We start from the raw sequence: 21,785 nt of genomic DNA, 5'->3' as shown, positions 1-21,785 counted from the left end.
TAGTGATCACAATGGCAACAGGACCTTTAAACTTCATGTTTTCATATTATGTTCATCTGAAAATGTGATATTTACTCATTTGCCCTTGCGGCTTATATTACGTGGGAAAGACGTCTCGGCAATTGAAGAGCCGCCTGACAGAACATCGGCACTGCGTTTCAGCAAGGAAATTAATGGAACCCTCAGTGGAACATTGTATCCAGCACTAGCATACTTTTTGCTTCGTTCTATTGTAGAGTGCTTGAACAAGTGAATTTGACAGCCCGACGTGGAGACATGCGACGTAAGTTATGTCAAAGGGAGCAGTGTTGGACTTTCAATAATTTATCTACCTCAGTAGGAAAGAAAAGAGTTTTCAAAACATTTTTGTTTTATTCTTCAATATAGTCCCCTGATAGCTCCATTTCACTTCATCCACTTTTCTTGCAATGACTTTTAATCCCTTTGAAAAGAATTCTTCTGTTTGACCTTAAAACCAGGATGTCACAGCTTCCTTGATGTTTTCATCACTTGAAACCACTGTCCATGGAGAGATTTCTTCAAAACTCGGAACAGGAAATAAATCCGAGGGAACCAGGGTGGATGGTTCAGCTGCTGAAACCACATTCTCAGATGGAAGCCTGTGATTATCATGACAAGTGTACCAGTGCATTGTTAAGAAGCAGCATGCCTTTTGTGAGTTTACCTCTTTTCTCCTTGATTGACTCCCACAAAATGATCGTGGTGTTGGCATAACTCTCTGAGACAAAGGGCCTGCTTAGAGAAATTGAGAATGTCCTTGATTTTAGAAAAAAAAAAAATGGAAATTTTGTTTTGTTTTGTTTCAACAAGCATTTCGGTCTTGATGATTTTACTTCCATCGTTGGTTCAGGCCTGTGATGTGTGGGCTTGTTATAGCTAGTGGGTGGTACTAAACTTGAAGAGGGGCTTTTTCCTGCCTGTCATATTTTGTTACTGTTCATTTTGTCTTTAGGTTTTACTGTGTATGTATTTTTGTCCCATGCCTAGTACTGTTAATGGAGAAGGTTTTATATATATATTAAAACAATACTCTTCAAAAAACACATAAAACCTATCCAGCACGACCAATCCCAACCCAACATCCAATACTCTCTATCCCCTTAGTACTCTCTAATATTCTTCTTTCTACCAAACGTTATCTAAAACCCCATAATTCACCCTATTCTTATCTCCTAAAGACTTCTACTTCCCGTTGGTAACTCTTTACCCAATGTTTTATTATCTTAAAAATTTTATGTCATCGCTTATTCTATTCCTTCAAATTTTGAATGTAATTCTTGTTTTAGTTTGGATGTAATCCGCCTTGAACCGCAAGGTAATGGTGGAATAGAAATCACTAATGTAATGTAATATATATATATATATAATGGAGAAGGTTTTTATATAGATATATAGATAGATATATAAAAAACCTTCTCCATTAACAGTACTGGGAATGGGACAAAAATACATATACAGTAAAACCTAAAGACAAAATGAACAGTAACAAAATTTTTATACTGATATACCTAATGTTAGCACATAAAGACCAATATTGTCTGTCCAATTTGCCCAGAAAGAAGGCCCGGGTTGCACTTACCACACTCTGCAGGCTACCCCTCCCCTTTGTTAGGGTTGTACCTTTTGCTCCATATAGGTTACCTCCCCCTGTTCTTTTTTATTGTATTTGCATGAGCCATTTATATTTTATTTTGAATGGGAATACTCGTAGTTGTATTGCTCATGATATTTGAATCAGGATTTCCCATACATTTTGATACACGGATTGGATAAAATTGCAGGTTGGATAAGCCTCGCCAGGGACACTCCCTTAGAAACATAGAAACATAGAATATGATGGCAGAAAAGGGCTATAGCCCATCAAGTCTGCCCACTCTAATGACCCACCCCCCTGACTTTACTCCCTTAGAGATCCCACGTGAATGTCCCATTTTCTCTTAAAATCTGACACGCTGCTGACCTCAATCACCTGCAGAGGTAGACTGTTCCAATGACCGACCACCCTTTCTGTGAAGAAGTATTTCCTGGAATCACCACTAAATTTCCCTCCCCTTATTTTTAGCGGATGCCCTCTGGTGGTCGAAGGACCTATAGGACGGAAGATATCATCTTCCACCTCGATACGGCCCGTAACATATTTGAACATCTCTATCATGTCCCCCCTCTCTCTTCGTTTCTCTAGCGAGTACAGCTGCAATTTATTTAGCCTTTCTTCATACGTAAGATCCCTGAGCCCCGAGACCATCCTGGTGGCCATTCGCTGAACCGACTCAATTCGCCGCACCTCTTTCCGGTAGTGTGGTCTCCAGAATTGAACACAATACTCCAAATGGATCTGTACAATGGCATTATCACTTCAGGTCTCCTGCTGACAAAACCCCTACGGATACAACCCATCATTTGCCTTGGCTTGGAGGAAGCCTTCTCCACTTGATTGGCAGCCTTCATGTCATCACTAGTGATCACCCCTAAATCACGTTCCGCCGTGGTCCTAGCCAAGGTCTCCCCATTTAGTGTGTAAGTTCTGCATGGATTTCTCTTACCCAGGTACATTACCTTACACTTTTTAGCATTAAAGCATAGCTGCCAAGTCGATGACCACTGTTCCAGTAGTAGTAGGTCCTGCGTCATACTGTCGGGCAAAATGCTTTTGCCTACTATGTTGCATAGTTTGGCGTCGTCGGCAAACAAAGATACTTTTCCTCTAAGCCCTTGAGTCATATCACCTATGAGTAAGTTGAATAGAATCGGGACCGAGCCCTGTGGCACTCCACTGGTCACGTCTGACGTTTTGGAGAGGGTACCGTTAACCACTATCTTTTGAAGTCTACCGTGTAGCCAGTCCCTAACCCATGCAGGTTGGACAAGAGAAGCTTGATCTGACCTTGCAACGTGTGCATACAAAGATTGGGAAAGCTACTTGTCCTTCTGAAGACTGCTACACTGGAGCCATCAAAACATGCTGACTCTTGCCTGACAAATTGATCATTAATTCCCTGAAAACAGAAGTGTAACATGTTTCAAAGAAAAATAGATTACTTCCATGCTATCCTTTTATTCATGACCCCTTTGTTCCTGTGAAGCAATCAGTATTGTCTCTTGTCTTTATCTTCATCCCTTATAATCTCCTTAGAAAATTATTTTGTAAAGATTAGATCTTTTAAATCATTGTTGGACTTTAGAGCATTAAAAACTTTGCGACTTGCGTAATTCTGTTTCTAGTCTGCTTACAACCTAAGTGAATTACAAAAAAAAAAAACAACCCCAACAAAAACCCATAATAATAAAATTATATACACTAACAACATTAGCAAATGTTACATTGCACCAATAAAGGATATTGAACTGCAAACAAACGTGCTACCCAATCGTAGGAAATGTATAAGAGGACAGTGTTTTAAAACAATCAAACTATAATTGAATAGAACCAACTGATGGCAAACATAATAAAAAGTAAACATGAGCCCAACCGATATGTTGATAATTACTGCAAACCCTGCAAATCCTTGACTGGGAAATAAATGTCAAGAGCAAGCTTGACTCATTCTGAATCTCTGGAATAAAGTTCTTTCTAATACACAGGAAATGAGAGTAGCTTTCCCAATCTTTGTATGCACACGTTGCAAGGTCAGATCAAGCTTCTCTTGTCCAACCTGAATCCTAGAGTTTGGGATTATATTAAGGTCCCTGGGTTGATGGTTGCTATGTTGGAGGTAGTTCCATGGGCAAGAGCTGACATATGAGACACTTGCAAGAGTCCCAGGAGACTTTGTGGTGTAGAGGAGTGGCCTAGTGGTTAGTGCAGTGGCCTGAGAACCTGGAGAACTGGGTTCAATTCCTACTACAGCTCTTAGTGACTTTGGGCATGTTGCAACCCTCCATTGCCTCAGGTACAAAATACATGCAAATACATGGTTTGATTATAACTACAGAAAGGCGGTATTTCAAGTCCCATTCCCTATCCCTCTTGTTATATGAATCTTGTAAAGCTGCAAGTAGATAACTGCTACTTCTATCCCAGCACAAGGGACTCTTGTCCCCAGGACCAAACCTCATAGATCTGGCTCCTTTTGGTCATGGCTTTATATATTAAAAGGTCTAGGTTGAGATAAAAAGGGATGCTTGAACATATCATTGCTACCATGCTAGAGTATGGAGAGTCTTTGAGAGCTAATGTTCAGAAAGATCAATTTTCCCATTCTTCTTCATTGCTAATATTTTGGCCTTTCTACAAGAAGACCTTAGGAAAGGGTTATTCTACATTTTTGAAGGTTCAGGTGGCAAGAGATATATATATTTTTATTTTTTGGGGGGGGGGTTGGTTCTTCCTTTTTAAGGTTGCTTATGAAACTGTTCCTTAACCACTTAACCAGATTGTAGTCCATTTTCTAAAGGGAGTTGGTCTCCTATACCCTCTGTGCCCTGCTTGACAAATAGGGGATCTGAATTGAATGTTAAAGTTCCTCAAAGCATGTTCCTCCCTAGGCATGTCTTCTCAGTTTGCTGCTGTTACATATTTAGTCAAAACAAATAGAACAGGGCAAGCAATTCAAGCACAAAAAACTTGAAGAGTGACTAAAATGTCAATGTACAAGTAGAAAAGTAAATTATATAATTTTGATAAGCAGTGACTTTTCTGCTGTTACAGATTTGGCTGGCCCTGTTCTAGGCGATATTGCTGACTATGATTGGTTTGCTGACCCCCCTTTGTTTTCTGGGGGTTACTCTTCCTGTAACTGGGGATCCGGGACAGTATGCTGGATTTTCAGATCTTTTTCTATGACTTTCAAACCTGGGGACAATCCTACGGTTCTGTGTTTGTCAGCTGCCTTAATGGATCTAATTTCTGAGTTTCTGCATGAGTTGATTTTGGTCACTCAGCCTTCTACTTTCTCTTTCATGTGTGGAGTGCGAGCTCAGTCTTCAGCATTTCCTAGACATCTTGTTAGTAATATTCTAATCTCAGAGCAGTGGGATGCTCCAGAAGGGACTCTCAAAGTGGCGAGAGCCATGTCCCATCTGTATCCTATTGCACAGGAGTGTTGGCATCTTTTTAGTCAGCCTAAAGTGGACTCTCTGGTTGGCTAAGCGCACTTCTCTTCCAAGCGGAGTTGGCGTGGTCCTCAAGGACATGCAGGACCGCTGTGTGGATGTAGTTCTCACGAGACTCTTTGTGGCAGTAGCTTTGGAAGTCAAAGCTGCCTCTGCGGCCTCCTTTGTCACACGTGCTTGTCTGTCCAGGTTCCACGCTTTGGAGAGTGAGGGTATTGACCCTTCTCCTCAGCTTCTCTTGTCTGGTGTGGATTATGTGGCTGATGCTCTGTCATTTTATATGTTCTGGGAAAAGCATAGATTTTGTTTGTCGGATGCTCTGAATCGGACAATGGGCCAGTGATTCCACCTCTAAGGCTACTCTTCCCATGCTTCCCTTTAAAGGGCAGTTATTGTTTGGCAAGGGCCTGGATTATTTGATGAATTCTGTGATGGACCATTACCCTAAGACCCTGCTTGATAGCAGACCCAGATCCTCTAGAGGCTCAGGACATTTTAATTTTCATGGCTACAGGCGATTTTGCCAGTTTTCCAGTACCTTGATGCAGAAATTCTCTCAGAGCTACAGGCAGAGGTTCCCGTGCTGTTCCCTCTGCCAGGAAGTCGCAATGATGCCAGGTAATGGGAGGCCCCTCAGCTTATAGGAGGCAGACTCTTGGTGTTCCTTCATACCTGGTTTTAGAGTTCATCTGATCGGTGGGTTCTGGACATTCTTCAGTCTGGCTACAAGCTGGAATTTTCCTGGCCTCTGACAGATTGGTTTGTGGACTCTTCTGCAGGGTGCCCAGATAAGGTGGTCAAAGTACAAGCCACTGTACAAAGATTGTTGGATATTCAGACCATAGAGCAGATGCACTCCAAGACTCGGAATCGAGCAGTTATTCCATATACTTTATTGTGCCAAAGAAAGGCTTGGATGATTGGAGGCCCATCCTGGCACTTAAGTGAATACAGCACTCAAGATCCTGTGCTTTCACAGGGAGATGGGGTGATCTGCCATAGCGGCGATGGCCCCGGAAGAGTTCTTAGCCTCTCTAGATCTGAGGCTTACTTGCACATTCCAATTTTCCCAGCGCACCGCAAATTTCTCTGGTTTCATGTTCTGGAAAAACATTACCAGTTCTCAGCTCTACCCTTTGACCTGGCAACGGCTCCTTGTACTTCACCAAGGTGATGGTGATCAAGAAAGACCACTTATACAGGATGGGTCTTCAGGTACATCCCTACTTGGACAATTGGCTGATCAGAGCCCCCTCATTCTCCAAGGGTCAGCACACAGTGTATAAAATTGTTTTATTTTTTCTCTCTTATTTTTAAATTGTTATACGCATTGAAGTACTTGACATTGCGCGTACAATAAATTTTTAATAAACTTGAATCAGGTGATTCAAGTCCTGGAGGAGCTGGGTTGGATTGTGAATTACAGGAAAAGCAATTTGACGCTGATGCAGTCCCTGGTATATCTGGGTGTGTTGTTCAACACGGCAGCGGGCCACATCTATATATCTGCCAGAGGCATGCAAGCAGACATTGTGCTCTTAGATTTCTTGTCTCCTGGACAAAGTCCCATGACAACTGAGATGCTATCTTCAAATATTATGGTCCATGATGGCCACAACATATGTGATGCCTTGGACGAGGGCACACATGTGTCTTCTCAAGCAAGCATTGCTCTTGTGCTGGTCTCCACAAACTTGATACATTACAGACAAGTTTTCCCTGGACTCTGGAGGTCTGGGCCAGCATGGATTGGTGGCTCCTGCCGCAGTCCCCCTCTAAAGGCATGCTGTTACAGATTGCATCCTGGGTGATTGTGACAACGGATGACAGTCTCCTGGGCTGAGGAGCCTATTGCAATCGTTGTCCCATTCAGGGGTGTTGGACATCCTTCCAGAAGAAATGGTCAGTCAACAGGCTGGAACTGAGGGCCATTCGATTGGTTCTGGTGAGATTGCAGAAGACTCTGGAAGGCCAAGCAGTCAAATTATTTTCCAACATGCAACAGCGGTAACATATCAATCGCCAGGAAAGTACCAAGAGTGCTTCTCTGGCTGGAAGCACACCTACTCTTTCTCTGGGCAGAGCGCCATCTCTAGGTGCTCTTGGCAGCGCATGTAGCGGCAGTCAACAATGTAAAGGCAGACTTACTAGGCAGACAGACCTTAGATCTGGGCAAGTGGGTGCTGTCCTCAGCAGTGTTTCATGCCATTGTTCAGCGCTGGGATCGGTCTCACTTTGACCTCATGTTGACAGTGAAGATCAAGAAAATTGACCGCTGCTTTTGTTGAAGATCCGAGCCCAGAAGCAAGGGTTTTAGATGCTCTAGTCCAACTGGCCTCGGGGAATCCTGCTGTAGAGTGTGTTTTTTCCCCCTCCCTGGACCGTGATAGGTCGTGATCTGTCAAATAACCTGGCCTATCAGGGAAGAGTCATTCTGGTGTCTCCAGACTGGCCTTGCAGGATGTGGTTCGCAGATCTGATGTGTCTTCGCAGGGGTCACGGCCTTTGGTTGTGGGCTCATACAGAACTTTTCTCAGGATCCAGTCTGCATGGAGAATCCAGATCGCTTTGTTCTTACAACATGGCTTGGAAGACTTTCCAACACTGGAGCGACCAAGAAATGGTGGAGCTGTATTCCACTACTGTTTCAGTGGTGCTAATCTTTCTCCAAGTGGGCTTTTATAAGGCCCTCACCGTGGCTTCCATTTGGATCCCAGTTTCTGGAATCTCTTATTTCAGAGCCCGGGACCATAATCCTTTACTTGCATTTCATCCTGACATTGTCAGATTTTTGATAGGGGCTCTTCACATTAGAATTCTGATCTCTTCAGGGTACCACTGTTCTTTTCAGGGGACCTTTAATGTGGTTCTGACTGGCCTCACCAAGGCTCTATTTGAGTCTCTGAAGGATGCATCCCTCTTGGACTTAACGATGAAGGCTTTTTTTTTTTTTCTCTTCTGGTCACCATAACTTTGGCAAAATGTTTCTCGGAGCTCCAGGCTCGCTCTTGTAGACAGCCTTTCCTTAAAATCTCATAGACTGGGATCTTCCTACACACGGTTCCTTTTCTTCTGCCGAAGGTGGTGTCGGCATTTCATGTTTCTTAGGAAGTACGTTTGCCTCTTTTTTTCAGCTTACTGGTTCTAGTTACAGGATCACATTTTGAGGAAGTTGGAAGTACATAGAGTTCTTCTGCACTAACCAGAGGTCACCAGTAGGTTTCGCCTCTTTGACCATCTGTTTTTGCTGATGTATTCTTCCATGCGGGGCACTTCCGATTCCAAGGCAACGATTTCTTTAAGGTCATTTTGTCAGTCTACATTATCTGTGGGAAACAGTCTCCTGTTTCTGTTAAGGCGCATTCTGCCAGAAGTATGGCTTTGTCATGGGCCAAAGCTAGGGCAGTCTCCCCTGAGGAGTTTTGTAGAGTGGCAACGTGTCCACTCTGCATATGTTTACCAAATTCTACAGAGTGGATGTGGCAGTAGGACAGGACAGCAGGACTCTGCTCTTGGGTCCTCGGTTTTGCCCTAGATTTTGGGGACTTGTCTAGAATGGCTCACCTGTTGCACTGAAAAAAAGAGATTATGTCCTTACCTTGATAATCTTTTCCAGTAGATAGGTGAGCCATTCTGGACCCCCGCCCTGTCCTTTTCTGCACCTGACTACTGTCTCATTCTGTTTATGGTTCTCAATGTTTGATTCTTGCATGCCAGTCAGCTCCTCCTTATTGCATGTCTAATTTTTGCTTCCTGGGCTCCTGTGGGCTTTAAAGCAATGTGCAACTCATTTTGAGACTAGAAACTCTAACATCTTCGCATACCCAAAGATCACAGGCTGCAAATACAAATACTTCTTCGACAGAACCTTCATGTTCCAAGCAAACAGTCTCAATCCTGGCTGGGAAACCAAATAAATAACACCAGACAGACCTACAACGCATTCTGAAAATCAATTAAAACCGCTCTATTTGACAAATTCATTACCTAAACAGATTACCTTCTCTCACCATGCTATTTCCCCGCTGCTTACCCGAATGTAACCTCTCTCGTATCTCCAATCCCTCATGTATTCTTTCCCCATGTAACCCCCCAATTTCTTATGTAACATTTCTCTTCATGCATTCTGTATTTCGCTGATTGTCCAGCCTTCTTTCGATGTGAACCGCCTAGAAGTCATTTGACTATGGCGGTATAGAGAAATAAAGTTGTTATTATTATTATTAATTTTAAATCTACATGAGCACAGGCTATGAAACTTCAACTGATTGCAAAACACAGCAAAACCTACTGTATGCACTACAAATTGAGATTTAACCATGTCGCACCACTGCTTATAGAACTATACTGGTTACAGTTGGAAAATAGAATAGCATTCAGATCTATGCTGTATAGCATTTTAAATGCTATGCTATACGGTGACACCCCTAACAGCTTCCCCAGATTTATTGAACTATTAGGTAGATCTGCTGGTCAACACTAACAACCTGACTTAGCTCTAAAAGATATAATAAAATATAAATCTTTCAACTACCAAATAGCAAAAGTGTGGAACACACTTCCCATCAAAATTTGCACAACTACAGTTTTGGAAAAAAAAAATCTAAAAACATGTTTTTAAAGAAATTTCTAACAGGGGGTCCAAAGAGACTTTGCCTTTGTTCAGGGTGACTTGTATTATTAGCCTATGTTAAAGTCCAGCTGCTATTTTTTTATATATTACCTCTGATTGTATATATGATGTGATAACAATTTGATTATGGCGTAGTGGTTAGAGCTACTGCCTCAGCACCCTGAGGTTGTGGATTCAAACCCTGTGCTGCTCTCTGTGATCCTGCGCAAGTCACTTAATCCTCCACTGCCCCAGGTACATTAGATAGAATTTGATCCCACTAGGACAGATAGGGAAAATGCTTGAAGTACCTGTATGTAAACCGCTTTGAGTGTAGTTACAAAAACTACAAAAAGGTGGTATAAAAGTCCCAATCCCTTTTCTTTTCCCAACTCTTTGTAACATGCTTGGCTGTCTACAGAAGTCTATGTAACAATGAGCTGCTTGTAACCTGCTGAGAACTCTAATGAATGAGGATTGTGGGATATAAGTTTTCACATAACATAATAAATAGGAAAGCATTCTTTGTAGGTTATATATAGCACCTTCACACGCATTTAGAGCAACACTTGTCTCCGCGGGCTTCTGCCCAAAGAGTGGTCACCCCAAGGCCGCCCTGTCGCACATGTTTTGGGACTGTCCCCTGGTGTGAACTTTCTGGTCTGCTATCTTCTCCAGGGTCGGCTGTATGTGGCAAACCAGATGGCATTGTAATAGTTAGTCTGTTTTGGCTCTTTGACCTTCAACATCCTATACCCAGAGGTCTTAAGGGTTTTCTTCGAAGGGCTATTCTCTCGGGCCTGAAGGTTCTTCTTTTTCATTGGGCGGGTCCCCTCGGTCCTACTTATGGCCACTGGTGCTCTCGTATGCTACACCTCCTGACTATGGAAACCATGCATCTGACTGGGATACTAAACGGGGACAAGTGTTGCTTTTTATTTGGCAGCCCTTTTTGGATACACAGCTGTGTCTTACCTGGCTGCCCCTGACTTGCATTTTTGCTGTTCTTTCCCTCACATTCCTGGGGTTGGGGGGGGTGGGGTTGGGGTTGGGTGATTGGATGGATAACTGCTTAACTTGATCTTTGTGCCACTGTATTTGCTTTTTGTTTCATTGTATTTGGCAACTTTTCTTGTGTTGCATTGTTGTACTTGATTATTTTTTTCTAATCACATTAAGTTTTCAAGAAAATATAAATAGGAAAGCAGTGAATTAATTTGAAAATATTGGTAGTGAATTTTACTGTGTTTGTGTTGTTGTTTTTTTAAGGTTGCACATAGGTAAAGGCGTACAGCTGGAATGTAAAGGTGAAGGGGATGTGTGGGTCAGATGCCTCAGTGACCATGCGGTCTTTGTTCAGAGTTACTATCTAGACAGAGAAGCAGGGCGTGCACCAGGAGACGCTGTTCATAAAATTTATCCAAGTGCATACATAAAGGTAGGTGTAATCGTATTAGTTTTACATTTTTTATTTCTGATGTTAATTGTGTGTTGTAAATTGCTATAAATATAACACACATTAAGTCAGACTTGATGCAATGAAGATTAAGAATTTTTCCTAGTGTGTTGTAAGAGGGCCCGGAGAGGAGGAGTCAGTTCCCCTGGCTATGAAGCAGGAGGTGTGCTCTCTTGGGGAAATTTTGCATTTTCCTGTAGGTGTATGATACAGTTAGGAATTCATCTTATATTTTTTTCAACCATTTTAGTTGAAAACCTTTTTACAGAATTGTGTAACTGATACATTTGGAGATGAGAAATCATATGTACAGTAGATGGCTGAATATCTTGGGATAATTCTCTTAGCATCACTCCAGGGAATCCAAGTTCTGCAGAGGAAGGTTCAGAGGCCCTCTTGGAACTCCATTTCCAGGGATTTTCCCTGTTGGGGGCTGTGAAGAAGCAATCCCAAAGGTTCTGGGCTTTTTGTCATGATGTGCTGTCTTGTCTCTTAGATGGGGTTGCAGAGGCTTTGGCTATGCTTAAGCTTCCTTCAATGGGCCCCAAAGCATTTTCCACACCATAAGGCCCTTGATTATTCACTTGATAATGGTGGAGTGGGCATCCCTGGATGGCCCCCTTGGGGTTTTTGGGGCTCTTGCTTGTCTCTCTTCATTTATTGAGGAGGTAGAGAAGTATGGGGTCCTCTCAAAGGTGAATACCCTGATTACAGTGGTCACAAAGGTGACTGCTGTACTTGTCCAACAGGGCTTGGCCTTTAGGGAGGTCGTAGAAAAGTATGTGGAGCAGCAGCTCCCAGCATTCAAGCTGCTATTTGTGGCAGTTACATAGCTCCATGCTGCGTTGGTTCCAGCAGTTGCTGCAGTCCCTGGAAATTTCTCACCTGGAATCCGGTTTGCCCCTTTTTAGGTAGACATCTTATACAGTCTGGTCTGTCTGGCTTTCCACTTAGTGGCGTTGTCAAGGGTCACTGTTGCTCGTGACTTTGCCACTGGATGTGGATGCAGCTTTCAAAAAGCTTTTGAGTTAGCTTCTCTTAAGGGGGCACTTGCGCTTTGGTGATGACTTAGAGAAGTTGATGAAGGATTATTTAAAAATACAGTTGGTGAAAGTTTTGCCATTTTAGAGAATTTTAGGTCTTCATATGTAAAAAGACAAACTGACTCCACATTTGAGCAGCTTGAGAAGTGAAAGAAGAATTAAATAATCACCTCAAATAGTTCCCTCTAAAAATAGGAAAATTAGAAAAGGGCAGACAGAATAAAACCTGTACGCTCTTGTTGCAGATGGAAAACTACAAGATCATATATATAAATTGGAGCTTCCTGATACAAAATCTTAAACAGAACAACAAAATTTGAACAGAATCTGCAAGCCAATGTAGACGCTTATAATAGAGGGCAATATGGTCAGGTTTAGTGAGTGAAAAAGCAGCCATCTACTGTATTTTGAACCATCTGAAGCTTTTCAGGACCTGCTTTGGGCAGTCCAAAGCAGAAATTAATAGTAGTAGTAGTAGTCTGAGACAATAATAATGCCTGAATCATTATTCGAAAATGCAATATATCAAAATTGCAGACTGCTTAATTTTCTCATTAAGAAAAACCATTTTCTTAAGCAGAAAATTAATCTGAGGATCCAAGGACAGAAACCAATCCAACCAGACCCCCAATATCCATAGCATTGGGCTCAATTCAAGATCCAAATTAATATGAAGTGATTTTCCAAAACAATTGGTCTGATTTCTACTTACTAACATAATTTCTAGTGCAATAGGTGTGCCATTCTGGACAGTAGGGTGTTCTCCCTATACTCGTGAGCTGTGCAGAAAGAATCCATTCCAGGTTTTCAACTCCTCCAGAGTTCTCTGCTGTCCCCTTCAGTTTTTCCTTTTGCACGCAAACCAGAAGGTGTCTTTCTGATCTGCTCTGTATATTTCTTTATTATTTTTAGTATTTTGTTGTAGTGTTCCAGAGCTCCCAATTGTGTGGGTAAGATATGGGTCTGCAGCTGGCAGCTTAATCCATTGAGAACCTGTTTGGCTAGCTAGCAGAAAACTTTTTGGAGCGCTGGGTTCATTTCCCTAGTAGCTTAGCTCATCTACTGAATCACAGAGGCTTGAGCACTGACTTTTAGGCATCTGCAGGGGGCTTAGCGGAGCTCTTCAGGGTGCTGGCTGAGACTTCACCTCCCCTTCCTTCATGTGCACAGTTCCAAGGGGGGTTGAGGATCAGTTCAACTTTAGTCCAACTGACAGCCCAAAGATCTCAGTTTTGGAGGACTGGCTGATTGAGGCAGAGATTCTTCTCCCAGATCCAGCTACTGCTTAGAGCTAAGGCAGACTGCAGCACTTTCAGAGCACATGTCACAGTGAGTAAGGCTATTACAGCCTATGGGCAAATTCGTAGGGGGGTCTGAAAAACCTATTTTTTTAAGGTTTCTGCCAAATGTTGTAAGGTCCCCCACCTCTAACCTTTTTATAATAGTTTTATCATTTTAGTTAAGTAATTTTTGAGCTGTTTTTTGGTGCAAAAACTCTGCTGCAGTGGCCATCTTTGATTTTACAATTGTTTTTTCTTCAAAGTTCTCCAGATCCTTCCGGTCACCTCCTTTCATTTTGAAACTGGCAGGGACGGCATCCTCGGGCTCCTTTACCTCTAATTCATGCCAGATTTGCACTAGATGGATGCTGGAGGAGTGCCCTTGTGCCATGTGCTGCACAGCACGTGAAGAGAAGACAGGAGCATCGGGTTTAGACCCCCCTTTGGTTTCTAGGGCTGAGGATCCTTTGGGAGGCCTGTTTACTGGAAAAAAAATTACTCCTGGAGCCCCAGAACAGCAGCGTACGTAAGCATAAGAGCATGGAAGCTGTGGAGCCTAAGAGACGTAAGATGGAGTTACCTATAGGGGGATGCAGGGCTGCCTGGTAAAGCCTTTTCTCCTAAATTTGTTAATTTGATATGGAGAGCTTATTTGGATAGCCAGGATCCTTATTTGAGTTCTGACAGCGAGTTAGGGGTTGCACAAGGGGTCTTGGGCTCCCAGGGTGCCTCAGGGTGATTGGAAGAGGCTGACCAGGATCCGGTGGACCTTTCCGACAGGGATTCGGAAGGTGAGGGATCACTCTGTATGCCCTTGCAGTCACAGAAAGAATCTTCCTTGCTGGGTGAAATAGGGGGTCATAAACAGGAGCACGTATGCAAGTAGCAGTGGTGGCCCTTGTCCAAGCGGAGGACCCCACAGTACACTGTTTGTTCAAGCCTTCGGTGCTATTAGAGCTCATTAATGACTTCCTGCAGGAATTGCAGTTAGACTCCCAGTAGGTTCCTTCCACTTAGGGTTCTATCCTGAGCAGAGTGAGAGCGCAGCCTGTATTTTTTCCCTGGCATCCCGATATGAGTGTTTTAGTCACAGAGTACTGGGATGCTGCTGAAGGCACTTTAAAGGTAGCCAAGACAATGACTAAGATGTATACTATAGCTCAAGTTTACCCATCCTTTAACAGACTGGTTTGTGGACTTCCCGGTGGAGTTACCAGAAAAGTCATGCAGAATCTTAGCAACAGTATAGAGACTTCTAGAAATTCAGGCCATAGAGTCGGTGCCACCAGAAGAATTGGGATCAGGCAAATACTCCATATACTTCATAGTGCCCAAGAAAGGCTCAGAGGACTGATGGCCCATTTTGGAACTCGCACATGTCAATGAGGCCCTGACGGTTCTACAATTTTGCATGGAAACCATGTGGTCAGTAATTGTACCGGCAACCCTGGGGGAATTTCTAGCTTCCCTAGACTTGATGCAAGCTTACCTGCACATTCCTATATTTCAAGAACATAGGAGATTCCTGAGATTCAATGTGCTAGAGAGACATTATCAGTTCTCGGCACTTCCCTTTGGGTTGATAACAGCACCCTGCATGCTCACCAAGATAATGGTGGTGTGTTAGCTGCTCATCTCCATAGGGCAGGATTGCACTTGCATCCATATCTGGACAACTGCCTGATCAGTACTCTGTCATTACTAGAAGGGGAACAAGCAGTTGCTCAAGTGGTCCAGGTCTTGCAAAGACCTGGGCTGGTTAGTGAATTTTTGAAAGAGCCAACTGGTTCCTTCCCAATCTCTGGAATACTTGCTATTCAACATGGCAGAAGGCCGGGACTATCTTCCAGAGACACACAGACAGAAGCTTGGCTCTCAGATAACAGACTTAATGGCCAAGCCAGCTTTGTCTGCATGGCTCTATACCTTCATATACAAGGCTCCATGGCAGCTACTATAGATGTGGTCCTTTGGGCGAAGACTCACATACGTCCTCTCTAGAACACTGTCTTGGTGGGCCCCACAAACACTCCCTTCAAATGACTCTCCCGTGGATTCTGGAATGCTGCCGCAGTATGAGTTGGTGGCTCCATCCACAGATGTTATTACGGGACATGCCCCCAGAATAACTTCAAGGGTGATTCTCACAACAGATACCAGTCTGTTTGGCCATGGAGGCCATTCCAATGGTCGCCCAGAGAAAATGGTCCATCAACAAACTGGAGCTTTGTGCCATTCAATTGACATACAAAAGCTGGAGAAGAGTCTGGAAGGGGCAGGTAATCTGAGTCTTCTTGGACAATGCTACAGCAGTGGCATATGAGAATTGCCAATGAGGCACCAAGAGTGCACAGCTGAGTCTGGAAGCCTACTTATTGTTCATGTGGGAAGAGCTACAACTATAGAGATTTCCGCAGCACATATAGCGGGCGTGGACAATGTCCATTCCAATTACTTCAACAGGCAGACCTTAGACCCAGGAGAATGGAGGTTATCTGCAGTGGCATTTCAGTCCATTGTTCTTTGACGGGGTCAGACAACTTTCAATCTACACTTCTCCCTCCGATTTGGTTATTTGCAATTTTTTTAAAAAATTGTTTTATTTTTTTTTTTTAATTGTTTTATTTTTGGGGGGCTATTTTTAAGCCCTCTGAGACTCCCTGGAACCGTACCTGGTGGTCTAGCGGGCTTTCGGGGCAGGAGCAATCTTCCTATGAGTGATCTGCATGGGGCAGGAGTGTAGAAAAATCACTCCTTCTCCGAAAACCCACTAGACCACCAGGTATGGTTCTGGGGAGTCTCAGAGGGCTTAAGGTAAGGTCTGGGATTCCGGGGGAAGGCAGGGGGTGGGTCAGAACTGGCCCAAATATTATTCACGGCTTTTTAATATTCGCAGGCTGGCTCTGCCCCTAAGTCCCGCGAATATTGAGGGAGAAGTGTAATGGCTATGGCAAAGAACAAGAAGGTTGACTGTTTCTTCAGTCAAAGATCCAAGCCCTAGTCCTTCTGTGGCCAAAGAACGAGCTCTTCTACGTGTTTCTTCAATGGCTCATGATAGGGTGAATACTTCACAGAATAGCAAGCCACCCAGGAAGAGAGTGGTCCTCAGAGCACTGGATTGGCCATGCAGGCCGTGATATGTGGACCTAGTGTGTCTTCAGAGGGTCAGGGTTCCAAGACAGCTCGATCTGTCTTGGAACCCACTGGTCATAGAAGATCCAGTTCGCTTTGATCTTACGGCATGGCTCTTGAGCACACGATAAGAGCACAAAAGATACTCGGAGGTGGTCATTGCTATTCTCCTCAGAGCCAAGAATCCTGCAACAGTCTGCACTTGTGCTAAGGCATAGGAGATATTTCAACATTGGTGCACATGGGAGATATTTCAACATTGGTGCACAAAAGAGAAGGTGAAGTTTTGTGCTCCGATCGTGGTGATGCTGGCTTTCCTCCAAGCAGATCTCGACAAGGGCCTCGTAGTGGTGTCACTCAGGATCCAAGTGGTGGGTCTCTTCTGCTTCAGAGCCTGTGGACACAAAGCTTCCATGGCTTCTTATCCAGACATAGCCAGATTCTTTAAGGGGGCACTAAGGATCAGACCACCAGTAAAACAACCGTTTCCGTCATGGAACCTTAATGTGGTTTTGCATGGCCTCAGTCAGGTTCCGTATGACTTGGTCTGATCCAGCAGCAGCAATTATGTTCTTAAGTCGAGCCAGCATGGCTTCTGCAAGGGCAGGTCATGCCTCACGAACTTATTATACTTCTTTGAGGGGGTAACCAGCCAGATGGATAAAGGAGAATCCATAGATATCATTTACCTTGACTTCCAAAAAGCCTTTGACAAGGTGCCACATGAAAGACTACTAAGGAAGCTATGGAACCACAGGGTGCAAGGGGAGGTCCACCGATGGATCAAAAACTGGTTGGCGGACAGGAAACAGAGGGTTGGAGTAAAGGGCCATTACTCAGACTGGCAATGGGTCACGAGCGGAGTTCCACAGGTGTCGGTGCTGGGACCGCTACTTTTCAACATATTCATTAACGACCTGGAGGCAGGAACAAAATGTGAGGTTATTAAATTTGTGGATGACACCAAACTATATCGCAAAGTAAATAACATGGAGGACTGCGAAGATCTCCAAAAAGATCTGACAACACTGGAAGATCTCCAAAAAGATCTGACAACACTGGAAGAATGTGCCAAAAAATGGCAAATGAGTTTCAACATAGGGAAGTGCAAAGTCGTACATATAGGGAAAAAAACCCCGATGTTCACTTACAAAATGGGGGGATCAGCACTAGGGATGAGCGACCTTGAAAGAGGCCTGGGAGTGATGGTAGACACAACATTGAAGGCGTCGGCGCAGTGTGCAACACCCTCAAGGAAAGCAAACAAAATGTTGGGTATCATTAAGAAGAGTATCACGACCAGAAAGAAGGAAGTCATCCTGCCATTGTATTGTGCTATGGTGCGCCCGCACCTGGAGTACTGTGTTCAATTCTGGTCGCCGTACCTCAAGAAGGACATGGAGGTACTTGAGAGAGTTCAAAGAAGAGCAACTAACCTAATAAAAGGTATGGAGGACCTCTCATATACTGACAGACTGAAAAGGCTAGGGCTTTTCTCCCTGGAAAAGCGGAGACTTAGAGGAGACATGATAGAAACCTTCAAGATCATGAAGGGCATAGAAAAAATAGACAGGGACAGATTTTTCAAATTAAGGGGATCAACAAGTACAAGGGGGCACTCAGAGAAATTGAAAGGGGAGAAGTTTAGAACAAACGCTAGGAAGTTCTTTTTCACACAGAGGGTGGTGGATACATGGAACGCGCTACCGGAGGATGTCATAAACAGGAGCACGCTACAGGGGTTCAAAGAAGCTTTGGATAGATACTTGGAAGACAAAGGGATTGAGGGGTACAGATAAGAGTAGAGGTAGATTATAGGGATGGGATTAGAGGTAAGTTATAAAATTAATCAGGGATCACTGTTCAGGCACTAGGCCTGATGGGCCGCCGCGGGAGCGGACCGCTAAGCAAGATGGACCTCTGGTCTGACTCAGTGGGGGCAACTTCTTATGTTCTTATGTTCCATCGCCTGCCTTGGTACAAACTGAAGGGGGCAGCAGAGCTCTCTGGAGAAGGAGAAATATTTGAAAACCTGGAATAGATTTCTTCTGCACAGCTTGCAGCCAAGTGAAGAATACTCTACTGTCCAGAATGACGCACCTATTTACTGGAAATAATATTCAAGAGGCATCTTGTTGGATCTTAACATCAAGACTGTTTTCTTTGCAGCCATTATGGCAGTAAGATGAATCTCAGAGCTGCAGGCCCTGCTGTGCATGAAGCCCTTATTCAAGATAACAGAGGTAGGCATTTCCTAATGCATGATCCTGTCCTTTTTGCTGAAGGTCATTGTGGCATGTTGTGTCAATCAAGAAATAAGATTACCAGCATTCCAGATGACAGAGTCAAAGAAAAAGGACAGGATTCTGTAAGGAGAATCCTCCTTTGTTATCTAGAGGTCACCAATGAGTTCTGACGGTTGGACCATCTATTTGTGCTCACCATTCAGGCTAGATGCAATAGATTGGTGTCTAAGGCTACCATTTCAAGATGGATATGGATGGCCATCTTGTCAGCATATATTGCCCATGCCAAGCAATCACCGATCTCCTTGAAAGCACATTCCACAAGAAGTGTGGCTTCTTCGTGGGTAGAAGCTTGGGCGAGTTCGCTTGGGGAGATGTGTACGGCAGTGACCTGGTCTGCTCTGCATACATTCTCCAAGTAGTAGTGAACGTGGCAGCACGGGAGGACACCATTTTTTGGGTCCTCAGTTTTATGAGCAAGTGCAGAGGTCCTACCCTAGATTTCTGAGACTGCTTTTTTGTACAAACCCTACTGTCCCAAATGACTCAACTATTGCACTAGAAAAAGATTAGGTTCTTACCTTGCTAATATCTTTGAGTAGATAAGTGTGTCATTCTGGGACCCCACCCTGTCAGTATTTACTCCGCCTGCCTACTGTCTCAATTGGGAAGTTTTGAGATTTTGATGTCAGACCTTAAGGGTATGAGGAATAGTCTATTGCTATAACACATTGGGGAATGTTTGAGCTCAATAAATATTTCTGATTGGTATGGTTATTTCAATGTTTCAATCAATAAAAATGTTTAACGTTTGTTATAATTTCAGAGCAGAACAGATTTAGATCAGGTAGTCTTCCTGTACCCCTCCTTCTTATGTGTTCCTATATAGGGCTGTCTTCCTGTACCTTTCCTTATGTGTTCCTATATAGGTGCCACAAGGCAGTAAGAAGGGCCAAAAGAGACTGAGGAAAAAATAGCCAAGGAGTTGAAAAACTTCAAGCCGTTCTTTCGATATATTAAGGGGAAACGACCTGCAAAAGAAGCGGTGGGGCCATTGGATGACCATGGAATAAAGGGAGTGCTAAAGGAGGACAAAGTCATCAGACAAACTGAACACATTTTTTGTGTCTGTATTTACCGAAGAGAATATACACAACATACTGGAAGTCGACAGGCTATATGCAGGAAATGAGGATGGGAAAATGACAGGATTGATGGTCAGCCTAAAAGAGGTATGCAGGCAGATTGATAGGCTTAAAAACGATAAATTCCCGGGACCAGATGGCATCCATCCAAGGATAATCAAGGGGCTATAGCTGAACTGCTTCAACTAATAGCCAATCTGTCAATCAAATCGGGAAGGATTCCGGAAGACTGGAAAGTGATCTGACCTCGGTACTGGGAAAAATGGTAGAGGTGCTGATAAAGGACCGCATCATTGATCACCTTGATGGAAACAATCTGATGAGGACCAGCCAGTACAATTTCAACAAGGGAAGATCTTGCTTGATGAACTTGCTATACTTCTTCGAGGGAGTAAACAGGCAGAAAGATAAGGGCGAGCCGGTCGACATTGTATATCTTGATTTTCAGAAGGCGTTCGACAAGGTCCCTCATGAACGACTACTTTGAAAAATTGCGAGCCATGGAATCGAGGGTGAAATACTCATGTGGATTAAAAACTGGTTGGCGGATAGGAAACAGAGTGGGGGTAAATGGACAATACTCAGACTGGAAAAGCGTCATGAGTTGAGTGCCGCAGGGTTTGGTGCTTGGACCCGTGCTCTTCAACATATTTATAAATGACCTGGAAATTGGTACTACGAGCAAAGTGATTAAATTTGCAGACGATATGAAGTTATTCAGAGTGGTAAAGACGTAGAAAAATTGCAAAGACCTGCAACGTGACATAAACACGCTTGAGAAATGAGCCACGACATGGCAAATGAGGTTTAACATGGATAAGTGTAAGGTGATGCATGTCGGTAACAAAAATATTATTCACGAATACAGGATGTCTGATGTGGTACTCTGAGAGACCCCCAAGAAAGAGACCTGGGAGTACTGGTCGACAAGTTGATGAAGCCGTCCACAATGCGTGGCGGCTGTGAAAAGGGCGAACAGAATGTTAGGAATGATTAAGAAGGGGATCACAAGCAGATCGGAGAAAGTTATCATGCCGCTGTACCGGGCCATGGTACGCCTCCACCTGGAATACTGCATCCAGCACTGATCGCCATACATGAAGGAGGACACGGTACTACTCGAAAGGGTCCAGAGAAGAGCGACTAAAATGGTTAAGAGGCTGGAGGAGTTGCTGTACAGTGAGAAATTAGAGAAACTGGGCCTCTTCTCCCTTGAAAAGAGGAGACTGAGAGGGGACATGATTGAAACATTCAAGATAATGAAGGGAATAGACTTTGTTGTTCACCTCTCCAAGGTAGAGAGAACGAGAGGGCATTCTCTAAAGTTAAAAGGGGATAGATTCTGTACAAACGTAAGGAAGTTCTTCTTCACCCAGAGAGTGGTGGAAAACTGGAATGCTCTTCCGGAGGCTGTTATAGGGGAAAACACCTTCCAAGGATTCAAGACAAAGTTAGACAAGTTCCTGCTGAACTAGAATGTACGCAGGTAAGGCTAGTCTCAGTTAGGGCACTGGTCTTTGACCTAAGGGCCTCTGCGTGAGGGGACTGCTGCGCACGATGGATCACTGGTCTGACCCAGCAGCAGCAATTATGTTCTTATGTTCTATCGCCTGCCTTGGTACAAACTGAAGGGGGCAGCAGAGCTCTCTGGAGAAGGAGAAATATTTGAAAACCTGGAATAGATTCCTTCTGCACAGCTCGCAGCCAAGTGAAGAATACTCTTCTGTCCAGAATGACACATCTATTTACTAGAAATAATATTAGCAAGGTAAGAACCTTTATCTCTTTTTGTTTTTTC

The 21,785-nt window shown here is 43.7% G+C and overlaps 1 protein-coding gene across 2 annotated transcripts in view; it reads left to right on the top strand.

The window, feature by feature from the left end:
* LOC117355577 (mothers against decapentaplegic homolog 4-like) overlaps nucleotides 1-21,785 on the top strand; it is a 110,095-nt gene that overhangs the window by 67,785 nt on the left and 20,525 nt on the right. For both annotated transcript variants that reach the window (XM_033934333.1, XM_033934337.1), the window contains exon 10: nucleotides 10,955-11,123. In XM_033934333.1, the coding sequence (XP_033790224.1) occupies nucleotides 10,955-11,123 (169 nt within the window). The remainder of the gene's footprint in view (nucleotides 1-10,954; nucleotides 11,124-21,785) is intronic.

Source organism: Geotrypetes seraphini, chromosome 1 (genome assembly GCF_902459505.1).
Source record: "Geotrypetes seraphini chromosome 1, aGeoSer1.1, whole genome shotgun sequence".
Taxonomy (NCBI): Eukaryota; Metazoa; Chordata; class Amphibia; order Gymnophiona; family Dermophiidae; genus Geotrypetes; species Geotrypetes seraphini.
The sequence above is the reverse complement of the archived record's forward strand: the minus strand, read 5'-3'. Positions and strand labels throughout refer to the sequence as shown.